The 16677-nt window shown below is 38.2% G+C and overlaps 1 protein-coding gene across 5 annotated transcripts in view; it reads left to right on the forward strand.

Moving 5' to 3' along the window:
- DGKH (diacylglycerol kinase eta) overlaps positions 1–16677 on the forward strand; it is a 150182-nt gene that overhangs the window by 83383 nt on the left and 50122 nt on the right. For 2 of the 5 annotated variants that reach the window (XM_058018735.1, XM_058018734.1), the window contains exons 5-6: positions 15343–15447; positions 15756–15888. In XM_058018735.1, coding sequence (XP_057874718.1) covers positions 15343–15447; positions 15756–15888 — 238 coding nt within the window. Of the gene's footprint in view, positions 1–14150; positions 14213–15342; positions 15448–15755; positions 15889–16677 lie in introns of those variants that run through there. The other 3 variants (XM_058018736.1, XM_058018737.1, XM_058018738.1) reach the window with 3 other exon arrangements.

The following is a 16677-nucleotide window of genomic DNA, read 5'->3' on the forward strand; positions in this document are numbered from 1 at the left end:
CCTTGATTCTGATACTGCTATAGGAACATACAGTATTGATAAATCCCTATTTCTGTAAGTTCACAGGTATTATTTACACAAATGACTCTTCATTTATTGTTCAACTGTGTGTTAGAACTAAGTGCTAATGTCTGACACAATTCCTCTGCTGATTCTTAACCTCTGGAGAAAAAGATTTTGAATGTGAGCTACTTATGAGGAATACCATTGGTGAAGTTGTCCTTTTGAAGGATATTTTGAGATGTCCCACTGACTGTAATTAATGGCTTCATTTTCCTTAACTATATGTCTCTATTAAAATGTTAATTTTTAATTTTCCTGACATTTTTAATTCCCCAGGTGACCCATATTAGTTCATATTACCAGTCTTGGTTTTTCTTCTCAAAAGCAAATGCATGCCTCATGAGAGGTTCATAGTTTCTTCTTGCTGTGGAATCTCCCAGACAGCTGCTGAAGCAGTCAGAGCACGTCAAAGATATGCTCATGTTGGCCTTGACAACCCAGTGTGTTGTGTCAATCTAAGCTGCTTTACTGACTAAGAATGCAATTAAAAAGACTACTTTGACAGAAGGTCTCAGGTGAGGTGGTGGCTGTGTAAGGTACTAGCCTGTCTTTTGGAGAGGTTCTTTCTGTTGCCTAAAAGTTCTACTTCTTCAGAAAAGTGGGATGCTTGGGCTTTTTACTTGGTGTTTTGGTGTCCTTTGTGATCCATTAGGCCCATTCAGCATCTCATTCTTCACCAAAAGCATATTTTCCTTCTACTATCATGACTTTTGGGGAAGACAGTAGTGAAAAAAGAAATCTCTGGCTACAGCTTTAACAGCTTCAGAGACACTGTTTATTTTCATGTCCTGGGAACTTTAGGGCAAACAGTATTTTCTCTAAGGAGTCCTCAAATTAATTTTGAAAAATTATTTGGATGAAAGTCTCTCCTGGATTGAAGAGTTGTCTGATTTGACTGTGAAATATGGTAATAGTCGTCATCTTGCTTAATCTTTTGGCTTCTTTCTTTGTGTTTGCCTAACCCAGTCTCCCAGCAACTCAGCTCTGTGAGTGAGACATCTCTGACCTCGCCTGCACTGGGCTGGACTCAGGGGCTGGGGGTGGAGTGGGTAGTTAGCTATCCAGCAATACTCCTTATAAATAAAAAGAAACTTCTCTTTTTTGCCTTTTTATTTTCTTCCTTAAAATAAAAGGAATTTTAAAATTCCTTTTATTAAAGGAATTTAAAAAGGTAATTCTGCCTTTCTTAAAATTATGGGTCTTTTTATTTATGTTCTAAGAGATCTGTTAGCATTCTATATGTTAAAAAAACCCAAAAATTAAATCATTAACATTAGCATTCTCTAGTTAATGCACTCTTGTTTCTTTGTCCCAGTAGATAACATTTTTAACGCGAACTGATATAGATGGAATATACAACAAGGGACAGATTTTCCAGGAAAACACACCTTTACAAATTTATATTAAAAAAAGATTTTAATTTTTTGTTTAAAGAACATTTTGTCATTTCGCTGAGATTCCCCCCTCTCCCCTCAATTTCCCACCTCCAGCTTGTAGAAATTACTGTTTTGCCTTCTTTTGCCTTGTCTAGTTTGTCTGTTTGAAGGCAGAGGTGTGTGTCAAGTTTTTCCATGCTCTTATTTTGGATAAAACTCAAGTCCTAAAATTAGTCATAACACACAGATTTAAGGCTGAGTTTATTTGTAATGCACAAGCTTGCAGAATATTTTATGTAACTAAATACCAGTGTTTGTTCACCAGAATTACTTTTGCTATCTCTCTGCAAACAAGTTGAGGTTAAAGGGAAATTTGAGGTACATAACATCTGCTAATTAAAATACAGAGCTGATAAACTTTAATCAGTTCATTTGTTTCACTATTTTTCTTACTGCTTACAATATTATCTTTCAGTGAATGATCAACTCACTTCCAGCAATAAATTTCTAGTGTGCAGCCTTGCTTTTTAAGAGTTTATAGGTGTTTTGTAATTCTGAGCGTCCTTACCTAGAGGTTAATAGGTAACCTAGAAGGAAGGGTGTCCCTTGACTTCAGAACCGTCACATAAGACACTCAAGGCTGGATTCTTCTTACTGCCTTGTTAGGTACCAGTGTCCCAGGTCTATGGGAAGAGGGTGAAGAGGTTCCAGCATCCAGTGAGAAATTTGGATCACCCTCTCCATCAGCCTCATCAGGAACCCAGGGAGGATTTTGCTCAGCCCATGGCCAGTTCAGTGGCATGGGTGAGTGCTGAGTCCTCACAGTGATGTTGGGCACTCTGCAGAACATGTTTTTCCCCAGAACTCTGCTTCTGCCTCGGGAGGTGGTTTGTGTTGTCTCAGCACAGCCAGAGGAGTGTAGTTGCTCAGCATGTTACCCCTCTGGGGAGGCTCCTGGGATGAATCAGTCTCCCACCCTTATTGCACAGAAGCAGATGGGGCAGTGACCAATTCTACTGAGAGCTGTAATTCCTTCTGCATTTTGGTTTGCAGGGATGGAATTTGGCTTGTTGGCACCTTGAGTGCATTTAGAAAAACCCTCTTTATTGTTCTCAAAATGAGATTGGAGACCAAATGTGGCTGAGGAATGTTCTCTGGTGTGTAAGTGTGAGCTTACTGTGGAGCAGTGGTGCTGTGCTTTTGTTCTAACAGGTATAAGGGATGAGATTTTAAAATGCTAAACGGATTCTTGAACAGGCATATTGAGACAATGAAGTTCCTCAAGGCAACAAAGGTGACTATGGATTGCAATTTAAAAGGAAATTATCTTAGCTGAAATTTGGGCTTAAGCTTCTACCTCTGCCTTGCTTTTGATGCTGAAGAACTGATGTACATTGCTGAGGAAAAAAATCTGTAGATGTTAAGCATGCTGCCCCTCAGTAGTTGAGCCACATGGTTGAATAAAATACTTTGGGTACTCTAAATCTGTGTTAGAGTCTCATGTTAAATGCACAGGCTTCATGTGGCAGCACTGTATTTAAATCCATCCAAACTTTTATTTGAAACTCTTAATTCAGCTATGGGTTTTTTGATGCAAATGTGATGGAAAATAATAATATCGTAAAATACTGGTTTTGAGGCATTACTTTGTATAGCTGGCTTAATCTAATTGCATCTAAGAGTGACAGAGGAAATAATTTCACTGTCATTCTGGAAGGTTCCCTCCAGGAATATGAGAGTTAACGAACAATGTGATACTCAGGATGGGGATTCAGCTTGTCCTAACTTCTGGGTGGGACTTGATGATGGGTTTATAGGCCCCTAAATTTAGGTGTCTAAAATAAAATAAATAGGTCTTTAAAGCAATTTCTGTAATTGCTCAATTCAGTTTAGACTCCAATGATTTATTACCCAACTCTCCCTTAGCTACAATAGCAGCTTTGTCATCCAGGGCACCTAAAATATAGGTGCTTGCTTTCAGTTTTCTGAATCAGGTGCTGAATCAAGTGCTTTTTGTTGAATATGCATCTTCTGAAAGTTGTCATCTTCAGCAGGAGGAAGCTGCAGTAGGCAGATCTGCTATCCTGGAAAGCCTACTGTGATTTTTAGTAATTAAAGACTGGCTGGAAAGGAGACTTTATGTTCCAGCTAATAACCCTGATTACTAGGATTCTGGATATGCTTGCAGAAATGTATAACATAGTATATTTTTGCTGATGTATTGGTTTTAGCAATGCTTTAGACCATATAGACCATAGAGTCCTGATTGTTTATTCTGTGAAAAAAAATTCTTATTTGGAGAACTTTTAAAGTGCTGGGCTTTAATAAATTTTCTCACCTGGTGTTATGATGCAAAGACAGTAGAAACTTATATACTATTTCAGTTTTATATTGTAAATTTTTATATTCCCTCCATTTGATTTAACTATTTTCCAAGATAAATAATATTTGTCAACATTCTTCTATACTCTTACTTATTCTTGCTGTTCTCCTGATTGTTACTCTGCAACATCATCTTGTAAGTGATGTTACATGCTTGACATTCAAGGAAGCCCAAGTCACAGACATCTGGGATTATTTTATAAATTAATTTGCATTCCTTATGGATCCCAAGTTTTGTCTGTTTTCTGCAGTGGCATAGTGTGAATTTTTGTGTCCCCTATTTTGGTACTAACATCCTTCATCTGTTAATTTGGACCTGTCTGTAACTCATAAATATTTAATCTGTGCTTCTGTGGTGTGTATTTCTTTGTTTTTACTAATGCTGAAATTTTTCAAGTCACTGTACTCTCTACTTAATACATTGCTTGGCTCACTTTGAAGTGCCTTGGAGATCAAGAGGGGGAACTAAGTAATCAAGATTTTGTGCTGTCTGCAAATATTCCTGTATTGCTACTTTACACTTCTCTTCCAGTTTAAGAATCATGCCACAGAATTTTGTTGGAGAATAACAAGCCTGCTTATTATCTATTAATCTTTTTTCATATTAAAAATTCTTTTTATTCCTTCTTACTTTTTTTTATCCCCTAGCTTTTCATCTCATTGCATGATGGTCTTTTTAGTTTATAATTGGTCTTTTCAGTTCAATGATTGATTAAACATGATTATGGATCAGCCTGATTTAACTTTTCTGAACAGTACTTAATGTTTTTCAATTTAATTGCTTTAATTAATTAATTCCTTTATGAGTTAATTTTTAAAATGATTTTTTTCTTATTATATTTAAAAAGACCCAAACAAAACATGAATGGCATTTCATTAAACTTAGTCCCTGAATGTAACTTTGTTACGAAAAAATTTTTTTTTCTCCAATTTCCACTTTTTTTGGTCAGATATATAAGTTCACTTAGACTGAAAAGTAGGGAATGCAGCTTAATATGTTTTAAACAACAACAAAAAATCTTTTTGCAGCCGTCTATGGTTTTCTTGGTATTTTGTAAATTTGGATAGATTTTGAAAAAACTAAATATTTATATATGCTGATTATCCTTGGATATATTATTTTTAGAAGATTAGGGTTTTTCTATAGGTTAGTGAAACCAAATATTCTTTTGGAGCAACTGTACTTCTAGTGTGGTTAAAATTTATATTGCTTCTTCTAGTTTCTATTGTTTTCTTACAGACCTCTGATTACCTTATTTCCTATCCATATTTGTGAATGTAGCATATCCTCTGTCTTGGTTGGGGATGTAAAGTTTATTGGCATATGACTTATGTGGAAACAGCTTAAAGGATAAAGTAATTATTTTCATCTTTGTGCAGCTGCTGTTTTCAATGGGAGGTGACCCAGTTGTACTGGGATCCCAGTTCTTGGGATTTGTCAAGATTTCAAGTTGAATATTGCAACCAGTCCCTAAAGGCAGATTGCTTTTAGCACTTTATTTATTTATATCCTGTTGCTTCTGACACCAGTCAGCTCTGTTTGCATCATGGAGATTAGCTACTTCTAATTGATTTTTAGAGAAGTAATTTGTAATATTCACTCTGGCTTGGGAGACAGAACGTGTTGCCAGAGTTTTGCAGTATGTTTCAGAGATAGTGTTAATTTCTCTGGACTTGGACATATTTTGCTTCTTTCTTGCCACTGATATCTTTTCAGAGTTGTTGTTGAGATTTTCCTTCAGGGACTACAAAAACTTCGGGGAATGTGAGAATTGCTTAACCTCCCCCAACCACATCAGAAAGAAAGAAGACAAGCCTTTTCCCAAGAAGTTTAAAACCTTTCATCTTTGGGTTTGGGCACTCCTTCTGACTTTTCAAATATTAAGAGACAGAGATATTCCTAAAGCAGGGAAAAATTATCCTAAAACTTTTTTTTTCTTTTTTAAAAATTTAAATAAGCTGACATCAGTTCAATTTTATGCTCTCTCTTGATTTGCCCAGAGTTCAGGTTCTTAAGCTTTATTTAAGTGCAGAAAGCTCATGGATTCTAGTGGAGGTATTCCTCTGCCACTGTTCTGCATGTTTACAAAATCCAATTTACTGCAGCTGTATCTCAGTAACATCAGGAGATGCTTTCTTTACTGATAGCCTCAAGCCTATTTCAGATGCTCTTCTATCTCAGTCTAGTTTGTTTTTTTCCAAACAGCTGCTCACCTGAAGGTTACACAGGTCTTTCTTTTCTCTGGCCTTTCTGCTGCTTTTCTTTCATTGCTTTCTTACTTCTTTAATTTGGTGAAATCATCTTGCTACTCCTGTGTTGGCAGGCTCCTAAGATCCTGGGGTCAGCAACTATCCTTGAAGTTCCAAATGTGATGTGGACTCCCTTGATTTCAGCTATTGCTAAGCAAACATTGCCTTGTTTGTATCCTGGATTGATTAATCTTTCTGGTTTGCTCTGTAAGAATGCTCTGTAAGAATATGCTGAAGCACAGCTATTATTTTTTTCTTTGTAAAAATCTATTTTGAGTAAATGTCTATATATAGTCTGTGTTGATGTTCCCTTGAAGGGAGACACTCTTGCTTGACTTCTCCCTTTAATAAACCACAGGGACATGCAAGGAATGGATTTTGTGTTTGGAAACATGTTTCTGGTTTTTATCCTTTAGATCAGCAATAATCTCCTGGATTTGGGTATGTTTTGAAATTTCCTGTGCATTCCAGTTGTGTGTTGATGTTAGCAGTATATACTGATGATGCTGGGAGTTCAGACACATTTGCAGAACTCTGCTTTAAGTACTGTCCTCTGGTGAGCTGAATCCTAGTCTCAGAGGCACTGCATTTTAAATTTTGCCCCTGGGATTATCAGAAGGGTCAGTGCATGGCACTGTGTATAGAGGGGGTAATGGCATATCCAGATGTTCCCCATGCCCCGTTGGCAGTGTAGAGCAGGGCTGACAGGTCCTGCAGTGACATCTGCAAAGGTGCTGGGGCCTCTTCTTGTCTCCAGGAGGTGGAACATGGCTGGAAATGGCTCAAGTTCCTCTGCTGGCTTCACCAGCATGACTCAGCTTTGTGCCAGTAGCTGACTCTTGGAATGGATTTAGCTTTTCCCTGGTTGTGAGCTATCTGCTGTTTCATACAGATGGTGATTAGCTTTTAAGTGATGAAGGCTTTTTGATGCTCCCAGCCTGAGCAACACCCAAACCACAGAAAGAGAGGGAAAGTGCTTTGGATTCCATTTTGTTCAATTTTCTACTCAAGGTTGGGATTTTTCTTTTCTATATTCAGGCAGTTTAGAAGTAAGACAAAAACTGAAATAGCAAATTAATATGCTTAGGAAAAGAAAAATTAGACAAAAGCCATTAGTGTGCACTTGTGATGCATTTAGGGTTTTTTCTTCCATTTAGCACTTGCTCATTTCCCCTCCGCCTCCCCTCCCATCCTCTGACAGTGACCAAAAAATGTAATGAAGCTGAGAGCTCTTTCAAGTTCTAAGCTCCTTATCTCCTACTTGATGCACTGTCCCTTTCCCTAGAGTGTCTGGTGATGTTGAAGCTTTAAGTTTCATTATGAAAAAGCAATAAAGCATTTCAGCTGTGCTGCTAAAAATCCATAGATAAGTTGCTTGCAATTGATCTGTTACAAGGAAGCTGAGCACTTTTCAGAGAGAAAAAAGGAGATACTTAAAAATGTGACCATTCTGGTCTGTATTGTACATTTTGATTTAAGTTGCATTTGTCTGGAGTCTGTTTTCCAAACATTTCATGCTTGACAGAAATTTTTCAAAAATAGCTTGCAGAAAATTTCCTTATTTCCCCTTTTTACTGGTGAAGCATTTGGGATGTGTGAAGAATGAGCCAGATTTCATTCTTCCTGCGCTTTTACACTTAACCTATTCTCTGATGTTTCTTTCTATTCATGCTTTAAAAGTGGTTAAAATACCTGGATAAACCTCAGAAAGTATCCCTCACTGCAGTTCCTGTTTACCAGATAATTTTATAAATAAAGTCACTGGTGTAAACTTTGAAAAAATTTCCTGTTTCTTGTGAACAAGGATCCTTGGCTTTAGGCAGCTGAACGATGTTTAAACAGGAATCTGTTGTTACAGACAGGAAAAAAGTAGTCCTTTGCTGGTTTATTTTATATAAATTTGCACCTAGTGCTATTAAATATATAAGTACATGTTTTCCCTAAAGCTGAGAAGCCATCCCATCTGATAGATGTTTAGTGAGCTGGTGAAATCAAAGCTAAGGGCACAGCAGTGTGCAACTAATCTGCTGAACAAATCTTTATGTAAGGACTTTAAAGAAACATGCAGGCCTTGAACTAACTATATATAGCAATTTCCAGTTTACATTTACAAGAATGGTGTATTGGTTTTGCTGTATTTAAATGCTGATTTAAAATAAATTTCTAATTCTTTGGTCCAAATCCATGGAACTTTCCTACCCTGCTTCTTGTAACTGTCTCTTTATAAAGCTATACTTCTGCAGGAAAAGGTTTTTCTGTTAGCAATTGGTTGAAGTTGAATACATGAGGTTGATTTGGGGAACTGGATTTCTGACAAAGTGATCTTTGCTGGATACTTTTGCAGTTCATGGCTGGACACGTAACTGGATGACTTGATTTACCTGGATTCTGTTTTCACAGAGTCATGGAGTGATTTGTGGGTTGGAAGTGGCCTCTGAAGGCCATCTGATCCACCCCCTTTGCTGAAGCACGGCTACCTAGTCCGGGCTGTGTCTAGGTGGCTTTTTAGTATCTCCAAGGGTGGAGACTTCACAACTACCTTGAGCAACCAGTGCCAGTGCTCAGTCACCCTCACTGTAAAACATTGTTTCCTGATATTCACAGAGAGCCTCTCATGACTCAGTTTGTGCCTATAATCCCTATCTTTTCACTGGGCACCACTGGAAAGAGCCCGGCTCTGTCCTCTTTGCATCTTCCTTTTCGGGATTTACATATATAAGATGCCCCTGAACCTTCTCCAGGCTGAACAGTTGTAGGTCCCTCAGGCTCTCCTCACACATCCCATGCTCCAGCCCCTTCGCTGGAATGTCTGCAGTATGTCCATGTCTCTCTTGTACTGTGCAGCCCAGAACTGGACACAGCACTCCAGGTGAGGCCTCACCAGGGCTGAGGAGAGGGGCAGGTTCACTCCCTGGACCAGCATCTTAGCATACCCCTGGCCTATTTTGCAGCAAGGGCATGTAGCTGCTTTATGCTCCATTTGTTGTGCAAGAGTACCCCAGGTCCTTTTCTGCCAAGTTGCTTTCCAGCTGGGGGCCCCCAGGGTACATTGATGCCTGGGGTTGTTCCTTCCCAGGTGCAGGATTTGGGACATCTCATTGAACTTAAGGAGTTAGTGCCAGCTCATTTCTCTAGCCTGTTGAAGCCCCTGTGGACAGCAGTGTGACCCTTGAGTGTATCAGCTACTCCTTCCCAGTTTTCTGTCATCAGTAAACCTGCAGAGGATACAGTCTACCACTTCATCCAGATCCTTAATGAAGATGTTAGACAGGCCTGGACCCAGTATTGTCCCATGAGGTACGCTGCTCATTACTGGCCTCCCTCCAGCCATGCTCTGTGCTGCTGATCACCACCCTTTGGGCCTGGCCATGCAGCCAGTTTTCAACACACCTCAGTCTGCTCATCCACCCTATCCTTCATCAGCTTCTCTAGGAGGGTCTTTGGGGATGGTGCTGAAAGCTTTACTGAAGGCAAGGTGAACAGTATCCACCTTTGTCTCCTTATCTACCAGGCCAGTTGTTTCATCACAGGTTACAAAAACATGACTTCCCCTTGGTGAATGAATCCATGCTGACTATTCCCAACTGCTTTCTTGTCCATGTGCCTGATTGTATTCTGGGTTATACTCCATTTTTGCTCAGAGTGGTGTAAGATAAGCCACCTAAATTACCCAGGCTGGATTCTATTGCAAAATGAAGTCCCTTTACCTTTTTCAATGATGTAACCATTTTTGTCCTGTCTTTTAGCTAAGCTTGCTTGTTCTGGTGTTGTGTTGCTGTAAGAGATGCTGTGTGGGACTAAGCCTTTTCTTTTTCCTCCCAAGAGTTTTTACTGTGGGAGCCAAAACCGCACATTACATCCATATTTGTGAGCTTGGGAACAGTGAAATAGGAGAAGGCCAGGAAAAAGAGGGAAGCAACATTTTCGTGGAGAAGACAGAGCTAATTGTTCTGATTATAAATTCTGTATTGTAGTCAGGCAAATGTAATAACCATTTATTACCCACCTTGCTTTTAACTCCTCCCCTGTCTTTGTAATTTATACTTTTGTCTGGCCTGACTCATCCTCAAAAATAACAGTGACATTTCACCATAAAGCACCAACTAACTGCACCTTTAACAGGGACAGTACTGTTCTAATTTATTTAGTATCCAGAAACCAAGACGTTATGAATACTCTAGAAAGACGTGCAACTGTTATCACTGTGATTTTTGCAGACAAGTTCTGGAAGGTGTGGGAGCATCAATGACTCCAGCAGTCAACTTCTACCATTGGTAGAAGTGCCTTCACCTGCCACACTCATACAGACCCACCTGTACAAGAACGGGGGAATGGAGAAAAGGGGAATGGAAAAGCAAGAGACCCAGAGCATGTTGCCCTAGTATTTGCCTGTACTGACTCACCAACATCTATAAGCACAGAGAAGTTAGGAAGCATTTAATGTTACACTCCTGCCCCAAGCGTTGAATATAGTCCCTAAGAAGAGAGTTGGGGTGCTTTCTCTGTATCATCCTCTCTTTATTATTTCCGAAAGAGATTTTAAAAGTATCTGTCCAGAGAACAGGAAAACCATTTCCCCACCCCTTTCAGATTCAATGTGACATTTCTACATTAGTAATTTAATTCAAGATCAGCCATACAAAGTGCTATTAGTGTAATGTCTGATAATAGTTCAGAGTGGCAGAAGGTGCCTTAATGCAAATATCATGTTGCAGGAAGCAGAATGCTTTACAGGAGCTGCTTTGTAGCTACTTAGGTATAGAGCACTGTTCTCTTGATTAGCAAACACTGTGTCTTCATTTTGAATTAGTAAAAGAAGCCAGAACTGGAGCCAACAAGCTTTGGGAACTCTATTTTCTTATATATTGCTGATAGTAAAAAAAAAATAGAATAAAAATTAGGCAATAGGCTTTAATTAAACTCTCTGTGATTTTATTTTATAGATTGTAAGTCTAAACCCACTGGGCTGAAGGTATGTACAATGTTACTGGTTAGGTTAGGCCTACTGAAAGAAGAAAGGACTTTCAAATTTACTCTGAATTTGATGACAATTTTATTTCCTTTCAAGATGTTAAGCTTGTTCCTAATAAGTGTTGTCTGAAAGAAAAGTTGTAGGAGTGGTCCCAAACTTGATTGTAGAAATGTCATCCAAGTAATTTCAAGATGTGTATGTACATATATATGAGTACATGTATATTTTTAGAAGCCAAATTATGGTAGTGTTGGTGTGAAAATCCCACCTTAAGGCAAGACTTCTGCAGTAGCAGAGTGAACAGTGATCTCTTGTTCTCTCCCTCATTTCCCATTCAAAAAAATCCCCCTACTTTTCTGAACAGAACAAGAACATTATTGCAGTAATGGGTAGTTTTACTTCCCATTCAGACATTGTTTATTTCCTGGGATTTTTTAGGGTTTGTGTTGATTGTCTTCAAATTTTAAGACTGTACATGCTCACTCTTCCCAATGCCTGCTGCATTAAAGGTGTTTTTTATTCCAACTACCTCTATTTTATTACTTTCCAATATACTGCAGTATCTGCTCTTGGTAATTGTCTTTTCCAAAATCAGCAGTGACTTCTTGGCTACTTGACAATGGGGAAAAGTTTCAAAGGAAGGTAATCTTATTTATTTTTAAGACCTTTTGACTGTCTTCATCTTTTGAGATTTGTCTCCTGCTTTGTCAGCAGGTGAACTGTAGGCACCTTATTCTTATGTTACCTCAGTGGTCTCCCAGTGGTTCCTGTAACACTTCCTTTGCATTGTGTTATAGAGCTCTTTCCTTTTCCTTTTCCTTTTCCTTTTCCTTTTCCTTTTCCTTTTCCTTTTCCTTTTCCTTTTCCTTTTCCTTTTCCTTTTCCTTTTCCTTTTCCTTTTCCTTTTCCTTTTCCTTTTCCTTTTCCTTTTCCTTTTCCTTTTCCTTTTCCTTTTCCTTTTCCTTTTCCTTCCTCTCTCTTTTTCTCTTTCTTTCTGTTGAGAGTCCAGCATATTCAGAGCAATATACAAATAGTGATATTTGGTGCAGTAAAGATCAAAAACATGATATGTAATTGAAGAAAAGGTGCTGACTTAGGTCAGTAGAAGAGCATATACAGGACTCTCAATATGAATACATGCAATGAGATAAAATTACTAGTTAAATTCAAATTTACGTGGCAGGAAAATTGTTTTGAGCTCAGTTGCATTCATTTAATTTTGATTATGTCTTTATACAGATTGTTGTTTTTAGTGAATGAACTTCAAACATCCCATTTAGTTAATCATAGCATTGTGTAAGCATTCAGAAGAAAGCATGCCATCTGTATAAATGCAAATAAGAAGATTTAGGAAGTCAATCTCAATTTAGGATAAACAAGAAAAGCTATACTGTGTTAGTGTAAAGCTCATGGAACCAAGTGGAATTAAAGTATAATAATAACAACAGTAGCAGATACTAAAGAATGAAGTAGAAACAGCAGAACAGAGATGCGTAACTGGTGACCATACAGTGATTCTTACCCTTGAGTCACTTCCCAACATTGACTCATGGCTGGACTTTTGAAGACCTGATAAGTTGAAGATTTCAGATATTGTCCTTTATAGTATATGATGCATTTATTTGTGATGAATTTTTCAAATGCCTTTTTGGGCATTTTTACTTTTTGTCTCGTCAGCATCCTTTAGAAATACTTTCCAAGTCTAAAGAATGCTTTGCATTTAGGGAAAAACACTTGTTGTTTGCTAACAGTTTCCTTGGCTCCCTGAGTTCCTATGTTACATGAAATATCTAAAAAATAATGAGACTACATTTTCTCCATGACTTTGTTGACTGAAATAGATGAGAGGCTAAACAGGCTTCTTAGTTCCTATTTTATTTTATTTTATATGATTAAAAATTTTTCAAGCATTGTTGATACTTCTTGCATATAGTGCATTTCGTCTTTTTTCATGTTACTATCTACCTATGTAGTTTAACTGTATTTAAAAATATGTACATGTTCCCACAAATATTTACACTTCTCACTTTATTTTTGTAGCAATAATAATTGATGCTATATTCATGTGATTGACAGTATCCTGTTGAGCTGTTAGACTGTTGCAATGCTGTTAACTTAATTAAGTTTTTTGCACTCTGATTTTAGTAAGAAGCTGGAATATATGAATTTCTGATGTGTTTACATGCATTGGTTAGCAGTGTTTGGTGATGTGGTTCGATTGCCAATAAATGGGTGTGCAGGGCATTTTGAGAGGAAGTTTGGTGTCCCACCTCAGTTATTTATAGCTACTGTTCTGGTCCTCTATCATACTTACCCCTCCCCTGCCAAAACCTTTGGTACCAAAGGGTGTCTTCATTGGCACTGGGTAACTAAGTGTGAACAACTGAACCAGGGCCTTAATTTCAGAGTGGGGGAAGGGGGGAGGGATGCTCAGTGGATTGTGACCTGTACTATTGAAGATAGGAGTAATATATATCTAAGTATTATTTGAAAAGATCAAGGTTAGTCAGGCGTTTTCAGCAATAAATGCAGCTGTTGTTGCTTGATGGCATTTCACAATGTCTAGTTACTGGCCAGAATCAGTAACAACTGTGGCAGCAGGGTGGACATAATGTGCCGAGTCTTGGGTGGATTTGTCATTATTTAATCTGTGTTATAATCTCATGCCATATAATAGGAAATAATCTGTGGCTTGTATTTGCCCAAATAAGATTTCTGTGTCTACTGAAACCTGGAAATGTCAGCAAAATGCTGATTGTTGTTGGAGCCAGGGTTATATTATGATTTAATGACTTTTCTTGGCTTCATTGGATGACCTGGCCTAGAAAAACATTTTGAAGTAATAAAGCGTCTGTTTGGCTCCAAACTAATGAGAGAAGCATTGCTCTTTGCATAAACTGTTCTTTAGGAAAAGCCATGGAGACCTGCTAATAAACCTTATTAAATAGCTTAAGCAAGATTGAAGAAAACAGAAAACAAAGAAACTATTCCCTTCCATGTGAAGTGAGTACATAAAAAAAAAAAAAAAAGGCAAGCCTCCCCTCCATGTGACTTGCAGCCTGCTGCACTTCAGTTACGTCGCCTCTGAGCGATGTTAAAGTGCAGCTCAGTTTAATGAAGGAGTGGATAGGACAAATCAAGGCTAGAGACAATTTACGGCAGGGACTGGGTAAGTAACTGCAGCTGCAGATAAATGCTTACTGATATTGTGCAAATGTTGTAATGCCTAGCTTGTAGCATTTGAAAGAATACTCAGAATTCCCATTTTTTGTGGTTCCTTCTCTGTTTTATTTAATTTGCAAGTGTTGGTGGTACATAGTATGAAACAGATTAATGCATAATACTGATAAAGAATTTAATTTTATTTTTCAGACTTTCTACAACAAAACAAATAACTTTCCTTATTTTCTTGTACTTGTTTTAAATTCTTTGCCATGTAAGTAACTGCTTTGTCTATTTTAATGCAGTGCTCAAAATAATTTCAGTGGGAGTTAGCTGATAGTTTCTGCTGCCTTCCTGTTATTTTGATTATTTTTTCTACTGTTTAGGGAGAGGGGAGAGCAGCTTGTACTCTGAACCTCCTTGGTACAGTATTTTCAGATTTCCAGAATCCAACTCTGAAAAATTCCCAGCATCAACTTGTTCCAAAAATTCATTCATTTGTCCTAGTGGGATATGATTTCAACTGTTTGCTTTTGTTCTTTGTGCCTTTTTATAAAGATTTGTATGTGTTCTTATATTGAGTTGCTATAGTTGGATATAAAAGTGCTGTTTTAAATTTTTGTGTGTATAAATTTGTGTAAATATATTGTCAATGTACAAGATAGTGAAATATGATGACAGCTTTTGTGGTTGTTTAAGACTTCCAGGCATTTGATTTTGATATGTTTTTGTCTCTAGCAATTGGAATGGACCTTGCAGTTGCTATGATGCAGTTATGAAATAGGATTGCAGTCTTAGTCAAATAGTAATTTACAGAATGGCTGTTTTAGCATTTCAGTGCCTGCCATTTGGGCATTTGAAACTCAGTGCATAGACAAAGAGCTGAGAATGGGTAATGATCAATGTAGACTACAGAGACCTGTACCAAAGCCTGATTTGAAACTTGGGAACTGTACAAGGAAAAGCAAACTCTTTTGTTGCTGGTAGTGCATTAAAGAAAATATTTTTAATGTTTAGGGTCTTGCCTTATAGGGTGTGTCATCCTTTTGCATCATCTCACAGGGAAGAGTACTTAGATATCATAGCCTGTCGTGATATTTACTGTCTGGATTAATCAGGATGTGTTATCTTTTGCAGATAATCACTCCATTTAGGAGGCTAATATTGTGCGCTGAGAACAGAAAAGAAATGGAGGACTGGATAAGCTCTCTGAAGTCCGTTCAGTCCAGAGAACACTATGAGGTAAGCTGACATCCCTCTTGGTGCAACCTGTTCTGACTCAACAGATCAAGCAGAATATGGAACTGGAGTAGTGTGAAAAGCATGTCCAATGTCAGAGTGAAGCTTTACCTTAAGAACTTCACAAAATGAGAGCTTATTATCACACTTGGATTTAGAATTTTGGAGGGAGAGCAGGCTAAAGACCCTTTGGAAAATCCTTTTGGGGGAGCATTTCGCTGTCATCCCCTGTAATATGGAACCGTGCGTAATGTCAGTCACCGTAGCTGTGTTCTGTACTTGCAAATTTGTCTTAACTTCTCCTTTACTAGACCGCACAGTTTAATGTGGAACATTTCTCAGGGATGCATAACTGGTACGCCTGCTCCCACGCCCGACCCACCTTCTGTAACGTGTGCAGAGAGAGCCTCTCTGGAGTCACTTCTCACGGCCTGTCTTGTGAAGGTAAAACAATGATTGCTTGCCTTGGTTATCATGCTATGTGTGTAGACAGATGGCTGCAAGTTCAGCATGAGTAATGATCATGAAAATGAGTAACAAAAGAGCCTGTAGGGAGAAAACTCTACATGAGAGTGACCCTCTTCCAGGCAGAGGGACTGCTAATGATCTGCCTCACCTTCCTGTTGCTCCAGGTGCCTTTTTCAGTGTTCAGAATAGAACACTTCTCTTTGTTGCAGCAGCTGGAGTGTACAGGGTGGAGGGTTCACAAGAAAAGGATTTATCTGATTTGCACATCAAAAATGTGGAACCAAATAGACTTACTGGTTTGCAGAATCAGCATTTCTCTGAAAAAAAAATTGTGATGGTATTTTCTGCCCCAAGTCTAAAAGCATTCTTAACACTGAACAAAGTGTTATGACCCTTTGCCCTCCAGTTCTTGTTTTCTCTGTTGCTGCTGCCTGATCCTGCAGTACGCACTGATTTACAGCTTTAAAAATTCTCTCATGCTGTGAGGGGGTAGAGATGTAGATGACTGCATTTGATGGTTCAACAGGGAAAATCCAGCACAAAGAAAAAGGAAGTGTGGCTAAAACTTAAGCATTTAGCTAGAAATTATATTTAATTAACAAATGATTACAATATGCCTGAAACAGCTTATTTTTTAATTCCTACAAGTTCTGTGGAAAAGTGTAACAAGTCTGCTTGTGTTAGGAGACAGGAGAAAATAAAGCATCTGTGTGACCCTATGAGATATATGAGATGTAGAGATATTTAATTACTAAAATAGCTGAC

This window comes from Melospiza georgiana, chromosome 2, assembly GCF_028018845.1.
Source record: "Melospiza georgiana isolate bMelGeo1 chromosome 2, bMelGeo1.pri, whole genome shotgun sequence".
In the NCBI taxonomy this organism is placed as follows: domain Eukaryota; kingdom Metazoa; phylum Chordata; class Aves; order Passeriformes; family Passerellidae; genus Melospiza; species Melospiza georgiana.